This window comes from Podarcis pityusensis, assembly GCF_964106645.2.
Source record: "Podarcis pityusensis genome assembly, chromosome: 1".
Classification (NCBI taxonomy): Eukaryota; Metazoa; Chordata; class Lepidosauria; order Squamata; family Lacertidae; genus Podarcis; species Podarcis pityusensis.
This window is the reverse complement of record NC_138028.1, coordinates 94238399-94264212: the sequence shown is the minus strand read 5'-3', so window position 1 is coordinate 94264212 and position 25814 is coordinate 94238399. Positions and strand designations below refer to the sequence as shown.

Here is a 25814-nt window from a genome sequence, read left to right as displayed (position 1 = left end):
AAGTCTTAGGAAATAAGTGCTGACATTTCCAAAACCAGTGTATTTGTTGCAGAGGAAAACAGCTTTTACGATTTCCTGTGTAAGGATTGCAGCTAAGAAGATCAATATGCTCAGTGTTATCTGTACATCTTGGTTTAAAAAAACAAAAATTCTGCACCTAGGGAAATCAGGCTTCATGCCAAGAGTAGTGGATTTCTCTGTGACCTGCATGAATTATGTAAATTTTGTCTATTTGCATAGGTAGCAAGTTCTTAGCAGAATTCTCCCCTTCTTTATTATTGTGCATAATTCTGGCTTTGTTAGCCATGAGGCGAGGCAAGGAACTGTATAGGACACTGAAGGCCCCCTCCTTCAGCAGTCCCTCTGGCTTTGAAAGCTTCAGCAGATGTTTCCCAGACACTTCCGAACAGATCTTTGCAATCACAAACAAATTTTGCTTTTAAAAATGAAAGCTGAGATTCTCAGGAAGCTGGAGTTCTGCTCTCCCACAGAATTGCAGCATACACATGACCCTGAATAATCTATTCCATTTAATGAAGGGCAAGTTTGTATTTTACTTTTGCCATGCAAATTAATAGATGCTGTTCAGGTCTGTGGGGAACATGGTTTGGGGTTGGATTCAGAGAGTAGGCTCATGCTCACGGAATATTCATCACAGAAGGGAGGGTGCTTCTCATCAGTTTTTCCCTCCCGCTGCAACTTATTGTGCCCCTGAAAATCTTCTGTGGAGGATTGGAAAACTCTTCAGAACAGAAGGGAAGATGCAGGGAGAATTGACAAAAATTGCCTCCTCTTCCATCCCCACACACCTTGTTCATTTCACAGAACTGTCAGTTTGGATTGCAACCCCTTTCCCTGAATGGAAAGTTGTGTCTGAGAGCCTCATAAGGCTGGAAAAGGTGCAGAAAATGACAACTAACGTAATCGAAAAGCTGGAGCAATCTGTTACAAGGAAAGTTTGCAGTGTTGCGAAGTATAAACTTATGCATGGTGTGAAGAAAGCGGATGGAGAGAAGTGTTTCTCCGTCTCTCACAATATTAGAACCTGGGCTGATTCAGTGAAGCTGAATAGTGGAAGGCTCAGGACAAACAAAATGAGGTTTTTCACACAGCACATAATTAAACTGGAATTCACTACTGGAAGATGTAGTGATGAGACCAACTGGGATGCTTTTAAAAGGGGATTAAAATGATGGCTGTTTATTATTTCCAGTATCAGAGGCAGTGTGCTTCAGAGCCCTGGTTGCTGGGGAGCATGAGCCGGGGAGTGCTATTACAGGCATGTTCTGCTTGTGGGCTTTTCATAGCCATTTAAATGTGTGCGCACTGTGGGAACAGAATGCTACTCTATGTAGTCCTTTCGACTGATCAGTAGACTTCCAAGGTCCTTGACACAGTTCATCTGGAAAAAGGTCTGACAATGAAAATCTGTCAGGTCATAAGAAGTAGAAGAGGGGGACAGGTTTTGTTTCCACCACAATGGAGTGTATTATTGCAGCCCCTTTTCTTTCTTGCATAGGATGAATGTCTACCATTCATTTCTATTCAAGAATGCAAAGCTGATACAGTTAAAACATGTAAGTATTGCCTCCAAGATTTGGGGTCTTGGTTGGATGATACCTTTTTGATCCACTGAACAGTTTTGAGTGTTTGGATGAACATTCATTGGTTATAGATAGATAATGACTGTTATGCATACTTGCTGTTCATAAAATGTTTAGAGACATTGACGCTTTGTGTCAAAATGATTGGGAAATGCAATCTGGTCACTGAAAAAGGCACCAAGTTTTCAGTTTAGAAATAAAATACTTAAAATGTTAACTCCCATCAGCTGGCCAGTAAAACTATTCCAAACTTTCCAAAGAACAAACAGTGCAGAATACACAAGAGGGAACTCCTGGAGACCACCTTGCTTATTTCCTTCCTTCCCCGACCCCCTTACCCATATTTGTATATTTAGACACCAAGTTGTATTTTAATCCCCAAGGCTGCTTAGGAAATAGTTTCCACATTCCAGAATCCACAGCAATAAAATACTTCCGTGAAAGGTTAAAATTCCAAGTAGCACGCTGTCCAGATCTCCATCTGAGCCTCGAGCAGTAAAAGAAGCATGGGGGGGGGGGGGGAAATGCATTAATTACATGTAGTCATGTGGCACCAAAATTTTAATCCAGTATTTTAATCCAAAAATTTAATCCTGTATATAAAACTGATCCCAGTTGAGCTAATTGGAGAATCTGGATTGATAATTAAGGACACATTAAATTGATAAATGCACAACTGCAATTAGTGAGCAAAGATGAGAGAAGGAATCCTGAAAAAATACTGAAAATCACAACCTTTCTTGAATATGTCCCCTTCTCATGAGCAGCTACAGTTGCTTCTCACATTGAGTAGGATGGCGGCAATTGTTCATCCAGTAAATAACAGGATTGATAGTTTGGGCTTACATGATGCAGGCAATTTTTGCAGTAATTTGTTTTCCATTTATTGCAGTGACTTTATGAAAAGTGCCTGGACTGATATTGAACGCTTCAAAGAGCAAAAGAACCATGACTTGAAAGAGGCCCTGATAAGTTATGCTGTAATGCAGATCAGCATGTGCAAAAAGGTAAGTCTGTTGGACTAATGTTTTAAACTTGGGAAGCACAGTATGAAGATTTAATACATGTTTCTGCCCTCAGGAAGGGAAGCCTCAGGATACTCCTCTCTGCATTACTCAGTAGCCTGCTTCCAAAGCCCTATTCTGTTATGCTCTGGGGATAGGAACATTCTGTTTGTGCTTAAGCATAGAGCATGCATGAATCCTGAATCCTGATGAATGTAAGATTTGTGCTCCTCCATCATGTGTAAAATTCCCAGGATTTTTAAGTGGAAATGGATGCATGGATTTGGGTAGTTGATTCTATCCAACTGTCAGTTTGAAAGCTCGCTTCAAAACCAGCATTTTCTTTGGTTTTTTTTCTATTTCTTATGAAGGGAATTCAAGTTTGGACAAATGCAAAAGAATGTTTCAGCAAGATGTGATGTATGGAACTCAGTCCTTCGTGGCAAATTGCCAGATAACAGAAGCACAAGTGCATGAACATGGATACTAAGTTGCTACATTATTAAACCATGGAATTGGTGTATTTGTGAAACTAGGGCACAAAGAATTGGTCTCTGTTCCTTGATGGCCACCTTGTGGCTTCTTTTGCATGCAGTAGCAAATTGAACATTGTAGTTCTCTCTTGAGGTAAGGCTATAAGGAGGATCCAAGTTGGCTCTAATGATTACATAAACTAAACTGTTCAACATACTAGGCTCTTGAACCACCAATCTTTGCACTATGTAAATCATTTCCAGGTACCCCTTCTTCATATGTTGCTGTTTCACAATTGTAATGCTATAAGATATGCTGATGTTTTGCCCATTATTATTTTTTTGTCATGGCACAAAATTATGTTTTCAAAGTTTAACCACCATTTGTAACATAACACATGCATTATGCATCTCTGAAGAAACATTTTCTCAAAAACTTAGCTTAATCTTTATATCAAATTTTTAAACGGTGGGGGTGCTCCATACAGTACAATGTGGTGTTTCTGTGCTTGAATTTAAAACCAATAGAAATCTATTATAGAATTTCTCTAATTGCCAGCACATGATTGAACAATTAGCACTGAATAGTTACTGTTACTGACCTCAGTAAAAATGCTTAACACCAGCTTTAAATTTACTCAGCATCATCCATTAGGTTAAAAGTATTTGGTTCTGCATCAATGTGTCTTTTTAAGATTATGCTGAACATAAAATTATTTCCCTTGTTGAATAGTAACAGCGTTCCACCCCACCTGGAAGAACACTATTAATCTGAATTGCTTTTGCTTACACTTGTAGCAACATAAATGTGAATTGCATTTATATGTATATGCATCTGTTTTGTTTAGTGCACTCATTTTGTCCAGATTTTTATTTTTTTTTTGAAAGGGAAATGAATAGAATGAATTGTTTGGTGTCTTCTCTGGTACAGTGTGTTCAAAAGCAAGGTTGCTCTTGCTCGCTCTGAATCTTAAAATGCAAGACACTAATTCCCAGCTGTAGGAAAGATCTAATGCACATTTGCTCTTCTGCATAGGAGTCTTTAAAATGTCACTTGAGTAAATGTGGAATCATGCCAGACATAATTGTAGCAAAGCTTCTGAGATTAATAGTATTCATTTGTCAAGTATGCATTTAATTATTTCGGATGATAACACTGTATTAGTTTACATATTCCAAAAAGAACTTAATCTGTTTATTTCCCCCAAATCAGATCTTGTTTCTTGCTGCAGTTATAAAACCAGGTTTCCAGAGTAAAATGTTTTCAGCTAAATTGATGTAATTTTTGATGTGTGGTTTTAAAGGTTAACAACTTATTTTAAGAATGGTTTCATCTTTATTGTTTAAGTGGAAAATTCATCCACCTTAAGATGAATATATCTATTGCCAATCATTCCATTTCAAAGAACTGTAGAATCTGGGTCCTAAAACTGAGTAAAAACTTGTACATTCCAAAAAACAATAAGCAGCTACAAAGTTAGATTTTTCTAGTAAACTTCCTAGAGTAGTCGTGCCTTAATTTAATACCACTAGGCACTTGGAGTCAATATTTTCCATGCACTTGATCTTCCTAGTGCCTTCCCCTATCCCGCCCCTCTATTTCATAAGCTGTATAACTTAAATGTATTAGTATGCCTTTTTCTTGCTAACTGTATTAAATCTGAGAAGGGATCAAAAGGTTGTTGTATGCTTTGTGCCAAATGCTAAATAAAACTACACTTTATTATTTTTTGTATTTTTTGCACTTATTTTGAATTGTCCAATTATTAAAATGGTTGTATCCTATATTGGGCTTCATTTACTTTTTAAGAGGTACATTTTCATTTGATGTGGGACTCAAATTCTTGATTGCTAATATACATCTCTTTCTCTCTCTAAAAAAAAGTAACCTCAAATTCATTTTTGCTCAAAGTAAACTAGTACAGTGGTACCTCGGGTTAAGAACTTAATTCATTCTAGAGGTCTGTTCTTAACCTGAAACTGTTCTTAACCTGAAGACCACTTTAGCTAATGGGGCCTCCTGCTGCCGCTGCTGCACAATTTCTGTTCTCATCCTGAAGCAAAGTTCTTAACCCAAGGTAATATTTCTGGGTTAGCAGAGTCTGTAACCTGAAGTGTATTTAACCTGAAGCGTATGTAATCCGAGGTACCACTGTACATCAGTCCTATTTTAGATGAGGATGCTGGTTGATGCACTGCTTCAGATGTAACCTAAAAGATGGATTGGGCTATCAATAATAAGCTCATTGCCCTCCTGCATTCTCGTTCATTCTCAGTAACAGCAGACTCCCGCATCTTATCTGTCCAATACTTCATGGAGAGTATTGCTTGCAATTTTTAGTTTTTGTAGAATTTAAGGGAGTGTGCATGTTGTTCTCAGACAGTCTTCCATCCAGGCACTGACCCAACCTAGATCTAATTAGCCTCAGCAAGGATGCTTCATCATATTGCTGGGGATCCTGTATATAATATATTATTATAACAATGCCCTCAAAGCAGTGGAGGAGGCAAAAAGGGTACTGCCAATTTCCTCAAGACACTGAAGAGAGTGCAGCTTCAAGGTACTATACTAACTTTTTTTATTGGAGCAGACCAAAAAGTCTCGTTAGCAGAAGTTTTCTGTAAAAGGAGAGAACTTTGATATGACAAAAACACAAAACAAGCATTGCATCTGACAAGTTATACCTGAAACACATAAGGCATAAAAACTTTATGTACTGCTTTACTAAAGCAGGATTTTAGCATTTTTAAAGGTTTGCCTCACTTTGGTTTCTTGAGACTGGAGCAAATTGACTTTCCAACATGTCTCAGAAAAGCTGGCATCCCCTATAGGCTCTCATTTCATTCTGCAGTACTGTGAAACAAGTCTGTTTCTGTTTCAAATTGTTCTAATAGTGTGTTGTTGAAATGTTGGCTACTCAGCAAAAGGAAAATTGTGTGCATAGCCCATCAACAATGTTTCTACAAGTGGATGGATAGGAACATATTCCTATCTCACCTGCAAATACTATAGCAGTTGATAGAACCTCTCTCTAGCCTGCCATATTTGAAAAACCTTAACTCGTATTGAGCTCAGTTTTAGAGAGTTTAACTATGTTACTATGGTGCCCAAAAGGCAAGCTGTTAGTTCAGTACATTTTGCTATTTTGAAGTATCCAGGGAAAGCTGTCGGGAGTATGCCAACAATCACAGTGGCTTGCTCTGTGCTTCAGAATGTCAGCATCTATATGAAGATTAAGTATTAGAAGTGGAACATTTACAAGACAAATGGAACATGTGCCTGCATCAACCATTAGCAAGTAAGCTAGCTAATCTTACTATCAACTATGCATGGATTTCTCTCCAATAATTTTTCAGACAGGTAAACTAGTAAGCTAATATTTGCATAAGGAATATATCTATACTGCACATAGATGCTCAGATACTTCTTGGGCATTTTGCTTTCTATATTCAGTATCAACATGGTATTTCAGATATCTGTTTTGACATCTCAGACAATTGACTCCTGACTCCAACTACCTTACAGAGATGGATATTTCAACAATAATTTTACAATATTAAACATGCTGGATTGCAAAAATAATTATTCAGACTTGTTTTGTAGCCAAGGACCTCTGTAGTCCCTGCCCCCACCCCATAGTACAGGTGTGAGCTCACAAATTGAAATTTCTGCTATGAAAAATTTAGGACAGAGAGTTCGTTGGAGAGGTAGATATGGAGCAGCAGCCTTGGATCATCTGAACCTTTGCTAGATACTGCATAGCTTCTCAAGGTAAGGAAAACTTGTGAGGAATAGACTATCCTTTCTGCTTAAAATTTGATATGGACTGAATAGGCTCTTTGTGCTTTTTAACTCCACTTATCCACTGAACTGTGGTGTCTATATATACTCTCTTGTAATTGATTTTTGGGCACAGTTTTGATTTATGAATGTAGTAAAAAGTACTTACTGACAAACAAACACATTTTATAAACCCAGATGTGAATAACCGTACATCTCCCAACTAGTGTCTACCAAAATTTGTTTCTTTAGAATGAAAAGTATTTAGGTAAAAGAAATGTTTGATTACATATTGCCCCCTAGTGTCAAAGTATTTCAAAGTAGCCTAACACACACAAAAATAAGGCAGAACAATTTGCAACGGTTAACACGACATTTTCACAGGAGAGGAATCTGTAAAGAAATAGGTACCACATAACAAACATCTTCTTGTGTGAAAATGGGGTGTTAAAGTCATTGTAAACTTCCCCTTCTAAATAGAGTCTGGAGACTGCAACTGTCAAATGCCCCTTTCTGCCTGCTGCTTCTCTCCTGTCCCAGACTCTGCCATAATTCTTCTCTCCTGTTGCATCTAAGTAGGATCCGCATTGTTGAGTTGCTGGGATCTTTAATCTGACCTCTGGAACTGCCAGCCATTATGGAATGCAATTGTTGGCAGAAAAAGGTAAATTGCATTCTAAGTATCAGGTGTGTTAGGGGAACTGGAAGAATCAAGGCTGAAAGTTTCATATCCACTTCTGATAGATCCACGAGCCACTTCTTTTTCGACAGCTCTAGCAGGATGTCAGATTTGTGTTTCTTTACATGATCTCAACCTCGCCCCTGCTTTCTATACAGCAAAACAAAAATTAAAAATTCAGGGGAGGCACATATTTATTATTTCTGGCCCGATGCTGAAGGCTTGGACATGCCTAGTGCAGCAATTGCTGGACTGTGTGTTAAACCATGGTTAAAAATGAAACAGGTATGGCAGGAAAAACAGCAGCATACAAGTCACTGCAAGCTTTTCAAGGAGATCTATATATTAGTTCAAGGATTGCCATAAAAGCCACAGGCAAAAATTATATACTGTACCGGATTTTTTGGTTTATGTGGTTCCATAGAATTGGAAAGGTATTGCAGATTTACTGTGCGGTCTGCTTTCAAGACACCCCCAATTTAAAATGGTGGCTAAAATGTAATTTCCCTTACAGTTCTGACACGGTCAAAGAGACTTGAAGGGGAAGTGAATCATGTTTGTTGTTGTGTTAGCTGTGTGCTACCATGGCAAAGACTAAATGCAACATATGGCAGGTACATTACTGATAAAAGTACTAGATGGGAAGTGTGCCCTTCCTTCAACATTTTCCCCAGGTGTAATGTGCAATGATGATTCATGTTAGTCAGAATACACAAACCAGTACAACAAATAAATAAATAAATGCCAGAATTAATAAGCAATATGCCAAAATTAATAAGAATTTATTTCATATCAGTGGAAGGTGGCATATTATGACATGAACTAAATAAATATTCAGCTGTATGCTACATGAAAATAAGAGTAAAAATCAGAGCTTATTCTAAGCAACCCTTAAGCCATTGACTTTTCACAAATTCTGTAGCCAGACTGCTCTATTTGTATCTGGCAAAATATGCAGCGCTTCATGTCGCTAGTGTAGCATGGTTACATTTTTTACATGTTAGAAGTGTCTAAATTTTTAGTCTTTTCTGTAGAAGCCATTTGTTATAGATGTGCATCCTCTTTAGCTGAAGCTATACAGTGGTATCTCGGGTTAAGAACTTAATTCGTTCTGGAGGTCTGTTCTTAACTTGAAACTGTTCTTGACCTGAAGCACCACTTTAGCTAATGGGGCCTCCTGCTGCCGCTGCGCCGCCACTGCACGATTTCTGTTCTCATCCTGAAGCAAAGTTCTTAACCCGAGGTAATATTTCTGGGTTAGTGGAGTCTGTAACCTGAAGCGTATGTAACCCGAGGTACCACTGTACAGTGGTGCCCCGCAAGACGAATGCCTCGCAAGACGAAAAACTCACTAGACGAAAGGGTTTTGCGTTTTTTGAGTCGTTCCGCAAGACGAATTTCCCTATGGGCTTGCTTCGCAAGACGAAACGTCTTGCGAGTTCTTGCGAGTTTGTTTCCTTTTTCTTAAAGCCGCTAAGCCGCTAATAGCCGCTAAGCCGCTAATAGCCGTGCTTCGCAAGACGAAAAAACCGCAAGACGAAGAGACTCGCGGGACGGATTAATTTCGTCTTATCCGTCTTGCGAGGCACCACTGTATGTTGCTCCTTCCCCTTAAGGTTGTGCTCATTGATGTATGATGCATAGAAATGTCTGTGGTATTTGCAAATACCTCCGTTAATATGTTGCTCTTTTTCCAGCAGCCTGTATAATTTTTGCAACACTTGTATCATTGGTTATTTGTACTGCTTGGCTTCTGACACAGGGCATGTAAGGTGGGGAGCACAATCTACATCTGTTTTCTGCTGCATCTGACAACATTTTAGTGTCTCAGTTACATATATACTGTTCAGTCTAATTCTACTAGATTATACAGGCTTGGGTTTCAGCAAGCAAAGCAAAACACTGCTTGAAATAAACTTCCAACAATTGTTCCTGCTCCTAACTTGCCTATGTTTTAAATGTGTGTGTACTGAAATTGCCCTATTGCATGACCATGACAGGGCTTTTTAAATAATTTGTATGTCTTGCAGCCTGATCCTGTAGCTTTTTGGAAGTAATTCTCACTAAATGAACTGGTGTCAATTTAAGATTGTGGGTGCCTATTTAATATTACTACATATGGCATGTGTGTGCCACATTGGTGGTTGTTACTACAGAATCAATTATTGAAGTGTGTGTGTCCATCCATCTTGTGTGTGTTAGAATAACCTTTTAGATAATGTTTTGAACATTAACATTCTGAGAATGTATTATTTGTACAATAATAATATGGTATGATCTTTGATAAGCTGTTACGAGACTAGGTTAATCCTGAAAGCTTATGAGATAAGATATAGTTTTGGTTCTCTTGGTGTATTATCTCTGCCAGGAACTGGACGGAGGGAGTATGTCACAGTCACTGTTGATTCTACTCAACCTCTTTGTAACTTTGCATACCATCACATGCTATGTTTCTGGACCGGATGGCTGTGATGAAACTTTGGAGCCTGTTTTATGGTGGTTCTGGTCCTACTTGGTGGGGCAGTTACTGAAAATGGTGCTGGGGCAACTCCTGTTCAGTGCCTTGGCTACTGACCTATGGTGTCCCTCAAGTTTCAACTTGTCCTCCATGCTATTTAACATCTACATGAAACCACTGGGTGAGTTTATCCAGGTCTGGAGGGTTCAGTATCACCAATATGCAGATGACACCCTACTCTATATCTTGTTTCCATCTAATTTCAATGAAGTTGTTCAAATTCTAAGTCCAAACCCAATGGGCGTGTTGAGGGCAAATAAACTGAATTTCAATCTGCAAAAAAAGAGGTTCCCACAGTCATAATTTGGATGCATTCTTCGATTCAGCCCGGAACTTGTAAAACCAGTTTTGAACAGTGACCAGGAGCATTTGCCCAGGTATGACTACTGTTTCCATTCTTAGATGTCAGATCTAGCCATGGCAACACATGCCTTGGTTATATTGTTAGGACAGCTGTAACCACTAGTTCTGTATTTGAAGAGTGTTTGAAAACCTCAGCTGCTTCACAGTACTGTAGCCAGACTATTGACCAGAGCCTGCCATAGACAGCACATGTTACAATAGCTTAATAAGCTACCTGTTTATTTCTGGGCACAATTCAAAGTGCTGACATTTGAATAACATTTCGTGGAAACTCAAGAGAACACTTTTGTGCCTGTTCCCTCTGTAACTGTGTTCAGGATTGCAGCCTAAGTACCGGTAAATATATTTAGATCGTATTTCATAAAATGATATTAAAATATTTGTGGATATTTATTCTAAGATTCCTGTGAAATGTTTATAAATTGTTTGTATTAGTTCATTTCAGTGTGAGAGAATAGTTCAGGCTCAACAGTTAAGGAAATAGTTTAATTTGGTGCTCATTAATTACTAGTATTTCAGTTTTGTGGTCTACAAACTGCAAAAGGGTGCAATCTTGGCACACTCTGTGACAGGCAGGCGACTCCAGGAATATCAACTGGCCATCACTACTGATTAATCAAGTTAATTCAGCTATACACAGCGTCTTGAGAGATGATAATCTCAGCACAATGGCACTACCATAGTAGTATGTTGCTGAAGATCTCGGGAGTGTGGGAGAGCTGTGGAAGTATCAGAAACATCACAGACCTGCTGACATTTGTTCCAGTGCCTTCACCATAATTTCCCTGCAATTTAACTAACTACAGGCTGCCAAACAAATTTGAGAAAGGATTCCAGATGATGCAGCTTCGGAAAAAGGAGTGGCTTTTGTTGTGCTGGAGGCCTTTCATTCTATTTCTCATTAGAGGCAAAGCTAGTCATGATGGTGGCAGGCTGTGTACTTAAACCCAGATCTGTCCCAGTCATGTAGAAAATGAGAGTCTGGTATTAAGTGAAAAAGGATAACATGGGCTGAGAGATGCTAAAACTTTTTCTCCCACTGCCCCATAGCTTATTATCCACCAACCCTACAAGCAGTGTGATTGGGACAGATGCAGGCTTAAACATCTCTGTTTACACATCTTTTCTCCTTATGTCTAGCTTGGCTCTGAGGAATCTAAATTCCTTTTTAAAAGATGCAACAAATGAAAGAAGCTGGAAGCAGAACACCATTTGTCAGCAAAGAGGCAGCGCCTGTAAAAAGTGGAACATTCTATAAAAAGTATATTACACTTGAGTATACTATTATTCGCATATTCATGTGTCTCTTCTCTTTGTCTCCAGTACACTCTCCTCAGAAAGAACATCATCAAATAAAAGTCTGCCCTGGAACTTCCTAATACTCATGGATGTGGGGAGTATAAAATGCTGTCTATAAGTGCATCCACACTATTTCCTATGGAAAAGAGGGCATCTTTATTACACTCTCATCAACTGTTGCTCTCCTGTGTTTCATCAGTCTACCCAGAAAATTAGACTCCTGTGGAAGCAACAGCACAGCACTGCAATATCCAATATTTCCCATCTGTGTTAAGAGGCATGTAAAGTGGCCTTGATGTGTTAGTGATATTATTTCTTTGTTATTCCATTTATATCTCATCTTTCCTCCCTCAAAGTAGAGTACATTGTTACCTACCTCCCCATTTTATCCTCATAACAATCCTGTGAGGTAGGTGTGACTGGCCCAAGGTCACACAGTAAGCTTCATTGGTGAGTAGGGATTTGAACCCCAGTCTCCTAGGTCCCAGTCTAGCACTAATTTCACCTATTACCTTTCTGGTTGGGGCCATTTCATTTGCACAGCTTTTTGGCAATATTTAATTTGTATTTTTGACTACTTAAAAAAAAAAAGAAATTGAACAACTGCACACAAATGAAAAAATGTCTTAACTCAAATGTACAAAATGATTTTTAAAAGCCCAAACTGCCATTTCAGTCTGTGCCATTTTATCACTGTGTTTATTATTATTTTTCCATTTTACCCTTTTCATCTACTTTTTAACATAACTGAAGTAATTGTGCAGTGTCCCTGAAATGGAAAAAGTGCTTTGGTATGAATTTTTTTAATGTTTGGAAACAGATAATCAAAAAATGCTGTGCTCAGGTGAGTTGCCCCTTCCCTGCCCATAAAGCTGCATCACACTTAGTAGTGTAGATGAAACACACAACACTTTTTACCTAAAAATGTGAAAAGTCAATTGCAATTCTGCATATATCTAACAGTGGGAGGACTACTGGGTAGCGTTAAGAGCTACCAGTTAGGAAGTACCCCATATGAGAAGTGCAGTTTGTGTGTGCGTATGTTTTTAGGATTGCAGTCCAAGTATCTTATTGTTAGCTGCTTGCTTAGGATGAGTAACAGTTCTGGGCAAATTGCCTGTCAGAGTCACACTCAATGTATATGTGCATAGATGGGCTGGTATATATTTTTTAATACTTGCAAAAATGCCATGAGTATAGATTGTAGGCGGGGTTTTTTATATATGTTGTCTCTTCAGCTTTGTAATGCAGCTTTCCCCAACTTGGTATCCACCAGATGTATTAGACTGCAACTCAACCATCCAGGAACAAAGGCAATGCTGGGTGGAGCTGATGGGAGTTGTAGTGACAAACTTCTGGAGAATAGCTCTAGTTCTAGCAGCATGATCTAAGCAGGGATTGAGGGATTATGCAGGTGCTGGGAGGCCAAAATCTCACTGCAGCACATCTGAATTCATCCTAGAAGGGGAAACTACCAGCTGTCTAGTCACTCACTACTGTATTGAGATGAACCTACCTGATCCATTAGATCAGTAACAGGCTTTGCTTTCCGGCTTACTGTTAGTGAAGACCAGATTGGTGGGCAACAGGGCCTTTTCAGATGTGGCTCTGCAACTGTAGCTTTCTCTTTTTATAAATTATAAATTATTTTTGGCCAACTCTTGCATGATGATGCTGGTGCACTTTTTTGTTTGCCTTACCGTGTTCCATCAGTTGTCAGTTTGGGGACATCAGGGGTGTGGAATAACCCAAGATAGGACTACCTAACACCTTTTAACCTTGCTCACCCCAATGCAGTTGCAGCATCTACTCCCTTCCTGCACTCTCCTCTGCACTTTTTAGGTAGGCCCCCTTGCTATTCTCTTCTCCCCCCACCTCCTTGATCTCCAAGTGCTGAATTTCAAGTCAGAAGTCCAAGCTGGCCTAGAAACCACACCGATTAATCGAATTAGCCCTTGATGCTGGTGGCCGCAGTTCACTCAGAGATTTGGGAGTCCAGGGGCTGAGACCTCCGAAGCCTTCCCCTCCCTCGGCCTTCCGCTTCCCTGTTACTACTCCTCTCGCTCTTTCACCCACCTTCCCTTCAGGGGGAGAGAGCAGCAGCAGCAGCAGACCTGCTTCTGGCGGCGGGTTCGGATCCTGCGGGCGATTTCCCAAGCTGCACCGCGGCGGCGCTCTCTCTCGCTCGCTCTCTCTCTCGGCCCGTCGCTGTCACCGCCAGTAGGAGGCTGAGGCGGCTGCGCTTTCCCCGACCGGCCTGCCGCCCGCCGCCGCTGCAGCAGCTTCTTGCAGGAAGGGAGCCATCGCTGCTGCTGCTTGCTGCTGCCGCCGCCATCATGGTGCCCGGGGCAGGAGCCGGAGCCGCGGCCTGGGGGCTCTGAGCCCCCCATCACCTCTTCTTCCCCCGCCGCCCTCGCCTTCCTCTGCCACCGTCGTCGTCATCGCGCCGCCGCCGCCGCCCTACTCTTTCCCCAGCTTCGGGCCGCCGGTAAGAATCCAGCCGCGGAGGGGACGGGAGGCGGGCCCGGGCTCCTTGGTGGGGCCTCGGCGCCTGAGCTCTGTGGCGGCCCCGCCAGGGAGGGGCGGGCGGGCGGAGGGAGACGCTTCGGGCCTGGAGCGGGTGGGTGGGTGGCGGTGCCAAGTGCGTGAGGCGAAAGGGGGCTGAGGGGAGGGGAGAGTCCGGGCTCCGTCGTGTCCCCCCCCGCCTCCTTTCCAGATTCCGCTTGCACGGGGCCTTGCAACTGCTCGCCAGGAGGAGAGCTGGGATCTCGGGCGAGCGAGCGAGCAGGCCTCGCTGGGGCTCCGGTAGCCCTCCGAGCCCTTCGTAGGTCAGCAAAGGCAAAGGCAAAGGAGACAAGATATAGGCAAACAAAGGAGGAAGGGGGTTATGGGGGGAACGGGGGCGGCGGGCAGATCTCCCCCGGGAGGCTTCCCAACCCCCCTTCTTCTTCTTCTTCTTCTTCTTCTTCTTTTTCTTCTTCCAAGGTGGCCTCCTTAAAAATAAAAAAAGGGAGAAGAGAGCCTGGCAGACAAAGGGACTTGCAGGGATGACCGATCTACAGAAATGCACATTCCTAAACCTTTGGCCCACAGTGATTTCTTCCTCTCCCCTCTTTGCAGTTTTTATAACCTTGAGGGTTGTTGTTTTTTTAAAAAAATAAGTCACATAGGCTACCCTTCAGATGCTTGACACTGGGACAGTCATGACTACAAAGGATGACCCCCTTGCCATCAGCCCCTTGAACTACCTAACCCTGTGATTGACAGCCTGATACAGAAGTGGCCAGCCCCAACTCTGGTTGCTTCCTGTTCCAGCAAGGGATCCCTAGGATTCCTGAAGACAGCCGGGCAAACATTAGAGACAAAGGGATTGACAGATCCCTATGAACAGGCATCTTCAACACCTAACAGGCAATTTTGTCCTGCTCTGAGTGTTGCATTTTGATATAGATGGGTAGGTAAATCTTCTGCAGGATTTCCCCCTTCCTCTTTCAGAATTGTTGCCGCAAGAGTAAGTCTCATAGAGACCCACATGCCCTGAATCTGAAGAGCCTGTAAATAGATATGCAGAACAGAGATATCTAGCTTCTTTTTCCTGTTCAGCAGGGGACTCCAGTCTCCTTAGAGACAGACTGTCAGAAACATAGATTATGGCTGCAGGCTTGTGCACACTTACATGAGAGTAAATGCCATTAATCTCAGTGGAATTTACTTCTGAGTAAGTAGAGCATCAGGCTGCACAAGACTGTCAGAATGTGAACTGCATCAGTTTCCAGATGCAGAGCAATCTTAAACCTTCCTTCCCTCGCTTCCAGTACAGGGCCAAATACATTTCTTTTTCAGGTACTGAATTACGGAACTGAGACATGCACGCACATACTGTCTACTTCCTACAACTACTGTTTGGATACATAACTTAGCCTAGCTCATACTCCTATGTGATAAGGATTTTGCAGTATACTGTTTGGGCTCATTTATTTATAAACAGTTGTATATTAAAGTACATACCTTGTCATAAGGAGAGCATTGCTAAGTGGGCACCAAGGAGTATTTACTAAGAGTCAAGCTCAGCATGAATAGGAAGATAAAACTGGGGTGCCACTATGGACCCAGAAATACACTTACTTCTAAGCTATAGAGATACTTGATCATCATCTACACACTTCCTGCTTCTTCTAGCATTGTGTATTTCTCCTTGGGAGTTCATTTGGAATGATTTCAGTAGAGATGCATGAATGGAAGATCTTGCATTGGAATTGGTCACCACTATGAATTTCTGAGGAAAAGTTTGTCAGCAGTAGTTCTGGCTATCTGTCCAGAGATTGTCTCTAAAAATTTGTGTGATTGAACAATTCCAACCCAGAGGTTTTTATATTTATGCTTGTATGGGAATAATTTCAAAGTGTTCTCATAAAGAAATACATTGAAAATGGCCAACTCAATTGTTGCTAAAACTTGGCCCAAATACATTTGCTTTCTTTCAGAAATGGTTGTGGAAAGGTCAGAAACATTCAGATCCAGACTTAAATGGTGGACTACATAAATATAATTGTAATCCAATATCTGAAAGCAGTATTGCCAGATCTGTGGCTATCTGCTACCTACCACAATTGAATCCACTATCCCATTCCCTCTTTAGTCTGGTTACATTCCATGTAAACAATATTTTGGAGTAAGTGCTTGTGGGGCATAAGAGAGATCATCAAAGCTTTCATTTACAAGTTGAGACACTTATACTGTAGATGAAAATTCAGTTTTAGATTTAAAGTTTTCCTAAAATGTAAGATTGTATTCATTTTCAACATATCAATGGGGCTAAAATATGTGAATTCAATAGATAGTTCCGTTTCAAGACAATTTTTGTGAGGCCTTCTTGCTCTGTGTCATTTTTAGAAGATTGGGGTCCAGTTATGTTGGATAACATTCCACCATGTTTTTTATAAGTGTCTACAAAAAAGAGAGAGACCTTTATAGAGTTTTAAAGGTACAATATCCTTTCTGTTGGTTATCTTTGTTATGTAACTAGTATTTTCTAGGTTAACTGTTGTTAATAGTTTGAAGGACCTTAGTCTTTTTGGATTTTAATCTTCAATAACAATTGCTTTTTGTGGGACAGATAAATGTTGAACTGTCGGTAGTGATTTGGGAAAAGGCTTTCTTCCTTTTCAGAATAGAGAGTTGGGAGAGCTTATTTTTTTACACAAATGCTGGCTGCGGTTCTGCCAGAGTTATCCACAAATAGGTTCCTCAGACTTCAGTAGGACTGGCAGATGTGCAACTTTGTGCAGGGTTGTAGCCTTGATATTTTCTTAACTTTGAGAAGGGTTCATTCAGGCTGGGGCGTCTATTAAAATCTGTATGCAGAACTAGTTTACCAGTATTGAACAAACACTTGGGGCTGGCTATTTATTATAACACATCTTGCCCTGAATGTGAAAATGTGAGGCAGTGCTTTTGTTTGTTTTTGTTAAACATAGTTTTTGTCTTTGCAAGAAAACTGGAGTTTTTGCCTGTGACCATATATGATAGATAACCGTTAAAAAGATAGAGGACTATGTCCAATGTTGGTCCTGTTCAGAGTAAACCCTTGGATTGACATTGCTAACTTAGGTCCATTTACTTCAGTGGTTGTACTCTTAAATATAATGTACTTGGATACAGTCCAAAGTAACACGTTTTTGATAAATTATATACATTTAAACTGATACCTCTTCAAGTCATGTCTAAGTGATTAGAGGAACAATTAGGTAATGTAATTACTACTAAAGTTTCATAAACTGGGGTTTTGCTTAGGGTTTTTCTGTAAATAATCTCTTTATCATTCTGACTGCTTTGGTCTATGTAGCAGTAGATCAGATGATGATAGAAGGACACCCTTTTAAGAGCTCTCATAATTCTGCCATTTGAATACAACTTAATAGAGAATTGAAAAATACTGAACTTTACTTCTCTCTTTTCATGTATTGGAGATGATTATTGGATGCTTCAGAATAATATCTGAAGAAGAAGAAAACCTCAACTACAAATGTAGAGTTGGGATGTTATTTCTTTCTTTCACAAAAGGATTCTCTAATTTAAGATCAGTTGCAAACCTTTCAGAAGACAGGTTTTTCCTCCAACCAGCTATGGTAATGCTAGGATTCCATTATTTTTTATTTATTTTTTTGTATAAGCACCTAATCATTCTTTAGAATTCAGTCAAAGCCTGCAAGGAATGAAAGTTAATATTTAGACAATTATTTAAAGAGTATCCTGCACACCGCTGGGTAAAGAAAAAGTCTGAGGTGATATCCATTGTGACAAAAGCGGTTTATTCCTTCTTCTTTTCCCACCTTGAAAGCACCTGCACCCTGCAATATGCTCAGGGGGTTCCCCAACTCACAGGAGTGTATTTGCAAGGTACACAGGGAGCTGTGGGGCGGCGGGGGGGGGCGGGGGAGAAAGGGAAGTCCCACTGCATGTTGACATCATTGGATGTTCACCATGGCCCCTCCACTGAGAAACCATATAGAAAGTCATAAGCATGCAACAGGTGCATGGGGAAAATGGTTTGACACAGGTATGTTGGAACACTATGCATTTTTGAAATAGGAATATTGCCATTAAAACCTTAGTTTGCAAGGGGTGATGTTGTGCAATTTGGAAACTGCTCAGCCTACTTGGTTTGAAGAGATTATACTTTACTAGGGTCAAAGAGTTGTCAAGCCATCAAGAATTTGGTTACAGCAAATAAAACAACTAAAAGTTGCTAGGCCTTGTTATACCAACTATATTATTAAATAGATCACATATTATTATAGCGCTCTAGTGCAATATTTTATTTTTTGAGCAGTTTCACATTTGCACTGATTTTTGAATTTTGCAAAGCATTGCATTTGATTGGCCAGTTTCAATGAAATGTTATCAACAGGTGTTCCTAACTTGTGGGCTGTATGCAGGCTCCCAATAGGGTTTTTTGACCCTCCCATAATTTGCAGTTTAATTTTTTAAAAAACTCTCCTGTGGATCCTTGCTGTGATGTGTCAAAAGGTTTATTGTGGTCCTCCAAAGTTAACATTTTTTTTTAAATTTCCCCCCCAAAAACATGTTTTAAACTGACTGCTCCTGTGATATTGTAATGCCAGAAGGTTTCATGACCTCTCAAAAATTTGTCCCAAATTCCTCCCCCCATCACTCCCACAGCCCCCCTGCTGTGATTGCATGGTATGAAAAGTATTTTTTTCTGACCCCCAGGAGCCTCCAGAAGGTGTCCTTAAAAAGGGGGAGGCTCACTTCCTTTTACAGTTCACCCACACTCACTTTTTCACTTTGGGCACATTCACTTTGACATTTGGTCTCCATGGATTAGTGTGGCCCTCAGCCTAAAAATGGTTAAACACCCAGGTTCACAACATTACTTTATTTTTGCCTTTTAAAAAAAATGTAACATATAGTTTAATTTTCCTTGGATGATACTCATTTTTAAAAGATACCACAAACAATGCACCTAGGCTGCTAATATTAAAAATGGCATATGGTGATAACAGTACTCTTTAAACGTTAGAATTGCAGAATTTGATGTGATGGAAGATAGTAATTTTGGTAAAATGTAGGACCACCACCCATTCATCAGCAACCTGAGGACCCCATCAGTCCAGGTGGAAGTATTTTGTAGAGACCATGTTGTAGAACTGCTGATTCCACATGACTCAAGCAAGAAACCCAAGTCAACTTAATGATGAGAACTTTGGAAGTACAGGTAATAAATATCCTGGCCCTCCTTTCTTTTTGTTAGCCAAGGCAATCAGACTTTCTAATGGGTGCTTACCTGCTTTAAAGGTGTTGCACACAACTTTTATATAAAAGACCAAATACACAAATAGTATCTGTGTGGGAGAAACCCACTTATCCTTAAAATAGCAAATGAGCTCACAGAAGAATGATTATACTCTAGAACACCAAAGATACACACTTTTCTCAAAGTATCTACTCCATCTGTAGTCTTTTGGCTGTTATCCAACAGAGAAAGTCTTATAAAATGTATAATCTTACTGGAAGCCCCTGCCCAGATCATTAGTACTGCTATTTGTCTTGGTTGTTATTTATTTGAGTTAATGCCGCAACCTATGAAATCTGAAGAGGTTTACAAAAGCGAAATGCAACAGGCAAGCTGGAGGCTTCAATGGGACTTTGCACCTGATCAAATGAGCTGTTCTTTGAGCATGGTAGCTTACACAATTGTTTCCAGTACAACTGCCCAATTGACCCCTGACTTGCTGCTGTTGTTCCTTTACCAGTGCTCCACTTGTCGCTCCTGCACAGGAGATACCCAGCGTTGCAGCAGTGGATGTGTGGGGCTTCCTGTTTCCCTCCTCCCCAAAATAGTCTGCCCCATTTAGTCTGCCCCAGAACAGATTTTGGGGGTGTGCGGGGAGCTGCAGGGGGAAAGGGAGGAGGAGGGGAGCCCCATTGTGCAAACAGAATATCGTTGTGCAAGCAGGCTGACATCTTGGATGCTGTCCCAGGAATTAATATGCACAAGTTTCTGAAATGGGATTATTGCATGCATCTATATTGGAATTGCTTTTAGCTGTTTAATTGTTTTTGTTTGTTTGTGTGTTTGCTGTCCTGGCCCTTTTTGGGAGGAAGTGTGGCTATAAATTTATTATTATTATTATTATTATTATTATTATTATTATTTATACCCCGCCCATCTGGCTGGGTTTCCCTAGCCACTCTGGGCGGCTTCCAACAAAACACTAAAATACAATAACCTATTAAACATTAAAAGCTTCCCTAAACAGGGCTGCCTTCAGATGTCTTCTAAAAGTTTGGTAGTTATCTTTCTCTTTGACATCTGATGAGAGGGCGTTCCACAGGGCGGGTGCCACTACCGAGAAGGCCCTCTGCCTGGTTCCCTGTAACTTGGCTTCTCATAGCGAGGGAACTGCCAGAAGGCCCTTGGCACTGGACCTCAGTGTCCGAGGCAGAACGATGGAGGTGGAGACGCTCCTTCAGGTATACTGGACCGAGGCCGTTTAGGGCTTTAAAGGTCAGCACCAACACTTTGAATTGTGCTTGGAAACGTACTGGGAGCCAGTGTAGGTGTTTCAAGACTGGTGTTATATGGTCTCGGCGGCCGCTCCCAGTCACTAGTCTAGCTGCCGCATTCTGGATTAGTTGTAGTTTCCGGATCACCTTCAAAGGTAGCCCCACATAGAGCACCTTGCAGTAGTCCAAGCGAGAGATAACCAGAGCATGCACCACTCTGGCGAGACAGTCTGCGGGCAGGTAGGGTCTCAGCCTGCATACCGGATGGAGCTGATAAACAGCTGCCCTGGTCACAGAATTAACCTGTGCCTCCATGGACAGCTGTGAGTCCAGAATGACTCCCAGGCTCCGCACCTGGTCCTTCAGGGGCACAGTTACCCCATTCAGGACCAGGGAGTCCTCCACACCCGCCCACCTCCTGTCCCCCCAAAACAGTACTTCTGTCTTGTCAGGAGTCAGCCTCAATCTGTTAGCCACCATCCATCTTCCAACCTCCTCCAGACACTCACAGAGGACCTTCACCGCCTTCACTGGTTCCGATTTGAAAGAGAGGTAGAGCTGGGTATCATCCGCATACTGATGAACACCCAGCCCAAACCCCCTGATGATCTCTCCCAGCGGCTGCATGTAGATGTTGAAAAGCATGGGGGAGAGGACAGAACCCTGAGGCACCCCACAAGTGAGAGCCCAGGGGTCTGAACACTCATCCCCCACCACCACTTTCTGAACACGGCCCAGGAGGAAGGAGCGGAACCACTGTATAACAGTGCCCCCAGCTCCCAGCCCCTCTAGACGGTCCAGAAGGAAGTTATGGTCGATGGTGTCAAAAGCCGCTGAGAGATCCAGCAGAACTAGGAAACAGCTCTCACCTTTGTCCCTAGCCCGCCGGAGATCATCGACCAGTGCTACCAAATTTAATAAATAATAATAATAATAATAATAATAATAATAATAATAATGAGAACTGTCAGATGAGTATGGAGTCCTTGCTTTCAATTCTAGTCAATGGATTAGCCCATGGGCAAATGTTCCCTTAAGGCAAAAATGCCCAGTGCAGTTGATAATTTAACTGTCTGTTGCATTGCGATGTCACTGGATAGAAAAAAGCAGGGCTAAATACTCCTCATCCCGTTCTCCTTGCACATAGCATTAAGTAAGCCAGTTTTAAATCAATAGCACGACATGAACAAAGAGAAATAATAATTTTATATTTTAGAGTAATAATGTTGGGAACATTACAGCACAGATAGCCAACATGGTGCCCTACAGATGTTTGTTAATTTATCAAGAAAAAATCTTTAATTGCTTTATATTGAAAATGATTCAAAGCAGAAATATAATATATTCACAATCAAAAAGAGACATTTAAAAGCCTTTTTGTGTGTGGATTACATAGTCCCCATTTCACCAAACAACATGACCAATGGTCAGGGTGATGGGAATTGTAATTCAGCAACATCTGGAGGGTACTGTGCTGGCTAGCTCTGCATTACAGATTCAACACATGCAAATCTGCAGAGCTCCAGCCTTTTTGTTGCAGAATACAAGCTATGATATTGTGGTTCCATCACTCAGCTCTGAATGGCTGCATCTAAACATTTGAAAGACACTGATCTTGTTGAACTTTCTGCTTCACTAATGCTGTGGAGTTAAATGGCATTGCTTCAGTCTTCGAATTTGCTCATATGCCACAGGAGAAATTCTCCAAGTGGCAGCTCAATTCTGTTCCCTGTTGTTGCTGTGATAGCAAAGTTTTGTGCCACAAAAGCTGTGGTGGCATGCAGAGCAGAGTAAGGGAACAGTCCTCTGCTTCGAGTTCCTTGCTGGCACAAGGATGTACCGGTGTTAGGAAATGTCTTTGCAGGGACCTCTCTTTCCATCTTGAAAACCTCATTGCACAGTGCTTCTGTGATGTGAAGGGGATTTTTTCCTCTGCTTGAGTGGTAATGCCAATGGCTTTTAGTGCTTTTCCAGAGTGCGAGTATAGCTCCTGGTCAGCAAGTGGAACTAGCATTCACTCTTCTTTCCAGTTGTCTCTACGCACAGAGTATCAGACTCTTAGAAGCATCAGTGATCCCATTCTCTTTGGCAGTTACAGTTTTAAGGGTGTGTTGATTTCTTTTGTTGAAACGCATATTACCTCTAAAGCTTCCTGTACCTTACAAACTCAGTCTCACTTTCACGTGTACCATTCCAGTCTTTAAGATGCACATCTGCCAAGTTGAAACAAAAGGACATGTAGAGAGGTTATCTTAGTGGCTGCCCCAAAATGGTGATACTCTCCTCCTTAGAGGCTCACAAGATTTCAAGTCTACAGCATTTTCCTTACTTAGTCTGACTTTCAATGCCCTAAGTCAAAAAGATATGGGGCAATAGTGACTTTTTCTATTTAATGTTTCATTATTCCCAAGCTTTCAAAAGGCAGGTTTGAAATGGAAATAAATTAATTAATAATGTTTATACAGTTTAATGTTGTATAAATATGCTAAACTAACAAGTAACAGTTGCAATTTATGACTCTGTTTCCATTTGCCTTTCTTTCTTGCTTTGCATTTCAAGTGATTTAATTCTATAGAAATCAATAGGACCAAATCAATTTAAAACATAGTGTCATGGTTTAATGAAGATGTATTTTGGTATAAAACCAAGTTCTCTATAAGTTCTCTATTTATCATTACTTTATTCTTTCATTGAGCAACATACCTTTTTAATACAGGTCTTTAAAACATGGACTGGCCAACTTTGAGAAATGGCTGGGACCACCCACCTGCCAGTTTCCTGATATCATAATGACATCAGTTCAATGATATTTCTTAAAGTTCAAAGGAGGTTGCCGCTACCTCTGATCAGCTGGTGGGAAGTTAGAGGGAGCCCCTGTGGAGTCTCTGCAGAAGTGGAAATGCTCCTAAGATAAAACAGTACGGTATAGGAATTTTACTGACATACTATTAAAAAATCTTACATGTAATAGAAGAACTTTCTTACTCTTTTATTACAGTGCAAATTTTTTATTTTTTATTGTAAAGATCAAGAAAACTGACTGGAAGATATTCTTGCCTATAATTTTGTGCACTTGAAGCTCAGTGTATACAGAGATTGATCATTCTCTTGAAACTTCTTCTTTGGCGATCACTCGTAGCCGAGTAAGATTGTCTTCCATTACCATGGTCTTAACAGTGAGTCCGTAAGTGACTGTGGAGGCCAATCCTGGATCCATACGTCCTTTCACAGTGGGGAAGAAGAAGAAGACTGCTTTGTCCAGCTTTCAGTAGAACGTCTTGAGGCATGTTCTACAGAAAATATCTGATACCATTTTTATGAGGGAACTTCAAAATATAGACTCAGCCCCACAGCAGTATTGCTGCCATTGGTGGCCTGTTTTACCAATAAATATAGTTCCATTGATATCCAAAGAACTACCAGTAAATATAATACTATTACCTATTGTAGCAAATAAAGTACCTATTTGAATGAAGGATTCTAGTGCTGAATACTTTCTCATCAGTGCTGCACAGGATCAAAAACTGAAAACTTTACATATGGCAGTATTACTTTACTGATATTTTTTGATGTAATCAGAAATGTTAAATAGAAGGAATTATAGCTTCAGATGGAGACTCCCAATAACCTATTAGGCATATTACTGCTGCATATTATTGGAGGAAAGGGAGGAAAAAAATCTGGCTGGTATACCTCCGGGTATAGGGCGGTATATAAATTCTAATAACAATAACAATAAATAAAGTAATAATGAGTAAAACATATAAACACATATTTGTTTGTTAATTACACTTTCCAAGTGTTGTTTTGAAAAAACAAACATATGCATTTATGTTTTGACCAGTAAGAATGAGAGAATGAGAGAAAATTTTCCTGCCTGCTATTACTGGTAACTCTTTTGGGGTTTTGAACAAGATAGGGAGTTATGTCCCAGCTCAGAGCAGAGGTTTTTATACTTGAGCAGTATGTTTACCATTGCTGTGAAAGGCTATACAACTGGATTCACTTGCAAAAGATGTGAACAGGCTTTTCTCATGAAAGACAAGACCAGTGCTTTTGGGGGGGGGTACTCAAGGGTATGCAGTACTGGCAGCCCACCCAACGTTAAAAGTGTGGCACTTACTGTAACAACTTCATGGTGAGTACCAACACCTTTTTTTCTTATTTTAAAAGGCACTGGACAAAACTAGAGTAGTAATGTGTACTGATGCATTTAGATTCTGTGGCTGGGGCAGAGGTTTTTGTTATCGTATGTGGTGGATAATGATATGGCAGTATCGTAAGCAATTATTGATATGACGCTACGTATACTCATCCAGCACTGGATAATGACGCAGTTACATGACTGTATATGCAGCTGTCTTATGCTGAGTCAGAACATTAGGGCATCTTGCCTTGTTGTTGTTGTTTAGTCGTCTAGTTGTGTCCGACTCTTCGTGACCCCATGGACCAGAGCACGCCAGGCACTCCTGTCTTCCACTGCCTCCTGCAGTTTGGTCAAACTCATGTTGGTAGCTTCAAGAACACTGTCCAACCATCTTCCTCTGCTGTCCCCTTCTCCTTGTGCCCTCCATCTTTCCCAACATCAGGGTCTTTTCCAGCGAGTCTTATCTTCTCATGAAGAGAAAGTATTGGCCAAAGTATTGGAGCCTCATCTTCAGGATCTGTCCTTCCAGTGAGCACTCAGGGCTGATTTTCTTCACAATGGAGGCATCTTGCCTAGCAGTGCCAATCCTTCAGAAAAATCTCACATTCTCAAAACTGGGTGATGAGGATCACAAGAAGATATGAAACAACCTAATAAAAAATCCAACCCTTTCATCATCTTGCCCTGTGGTATATATTCTGTCCAACAACAGCTCTTCAAGGTTGCACGCTGAGACTTTTCCCAGCCAAGATCCATTTTTAACAGATAATGACTGAGCCTGAGACCTTCTCCCTGCAAGGCTTGTGCTGCTATTGCTGAGCTATGATATCTCTGTGATTCTTAAAACCTTGTCAGATAAGTGGCCTGCTATATTGTTTCATTGTACTGGTAGACTAGAATTGATCATTCCTGACAA

At 40.8% G+C, this 25814-nt stretch overlaps 2 protein-coding genes and 1 long non-coding RNA gene across 5 annotated transcripts in view; 2 read left to right on the top strand and 1 right to left on the bottom strand.

The window, feature by feature from the left end:
* SNX4 (sorting nexin 4) overlaps positions 1-4807 on the top strand; it is a gene marked incomplete at its 5' end in the record, with an annotated part of 35849 nt that extends 31042 nt beyond the window's left edge. Inside the window, 2 exons of the mRNA XM_081008437.1 lie at positions 2497-2611; positions 2980-4807. Coding sequence (XP_080864563.1) covers positions 2497-2611; positions 2980-3027 — 163 coding nt within the window. The 3' untranslated portion in view covers positions 3028-4807. The remainder of the gene's footprint in view (positions 1-2496; positions 2612-2979) is intronic.
* Positions 4808-13779: 8972 nt separating this feature from the next.
* Positions 13780-25814, top strand: part of ZNF148 (zinc finger protein 148) — a 34797-nt gene continuing 22762 nt past the window's right edge. For 2 of the 3 annotated variants that reach the window (XM_081006687.1, XM_081006688.1), the window contains exon 1: positions 13780-14209. The gene's annotated coding sequence lies outside the window, so the exon portion shown is untranslated. The remainder of the gene's footprint in view (positions 14210-25814) is intronic. The other variant, XM_081006685.1, reaches the window with a different exon arrangement.
* Positions 21939-25814, bottom strand: part of LOC308479212 — a 34274-nt gene continuing 30398 nt past the window's right edge. Inside the window, exon 4 of the long non-coding RNA XR_013987554.1 lies at positions 21939-22964. This is a non-coding gene — a long non-coding RNA (uncharacterized lncRNA). The remainder of the gene's footprint in view (positions 22965-25814) is intronic.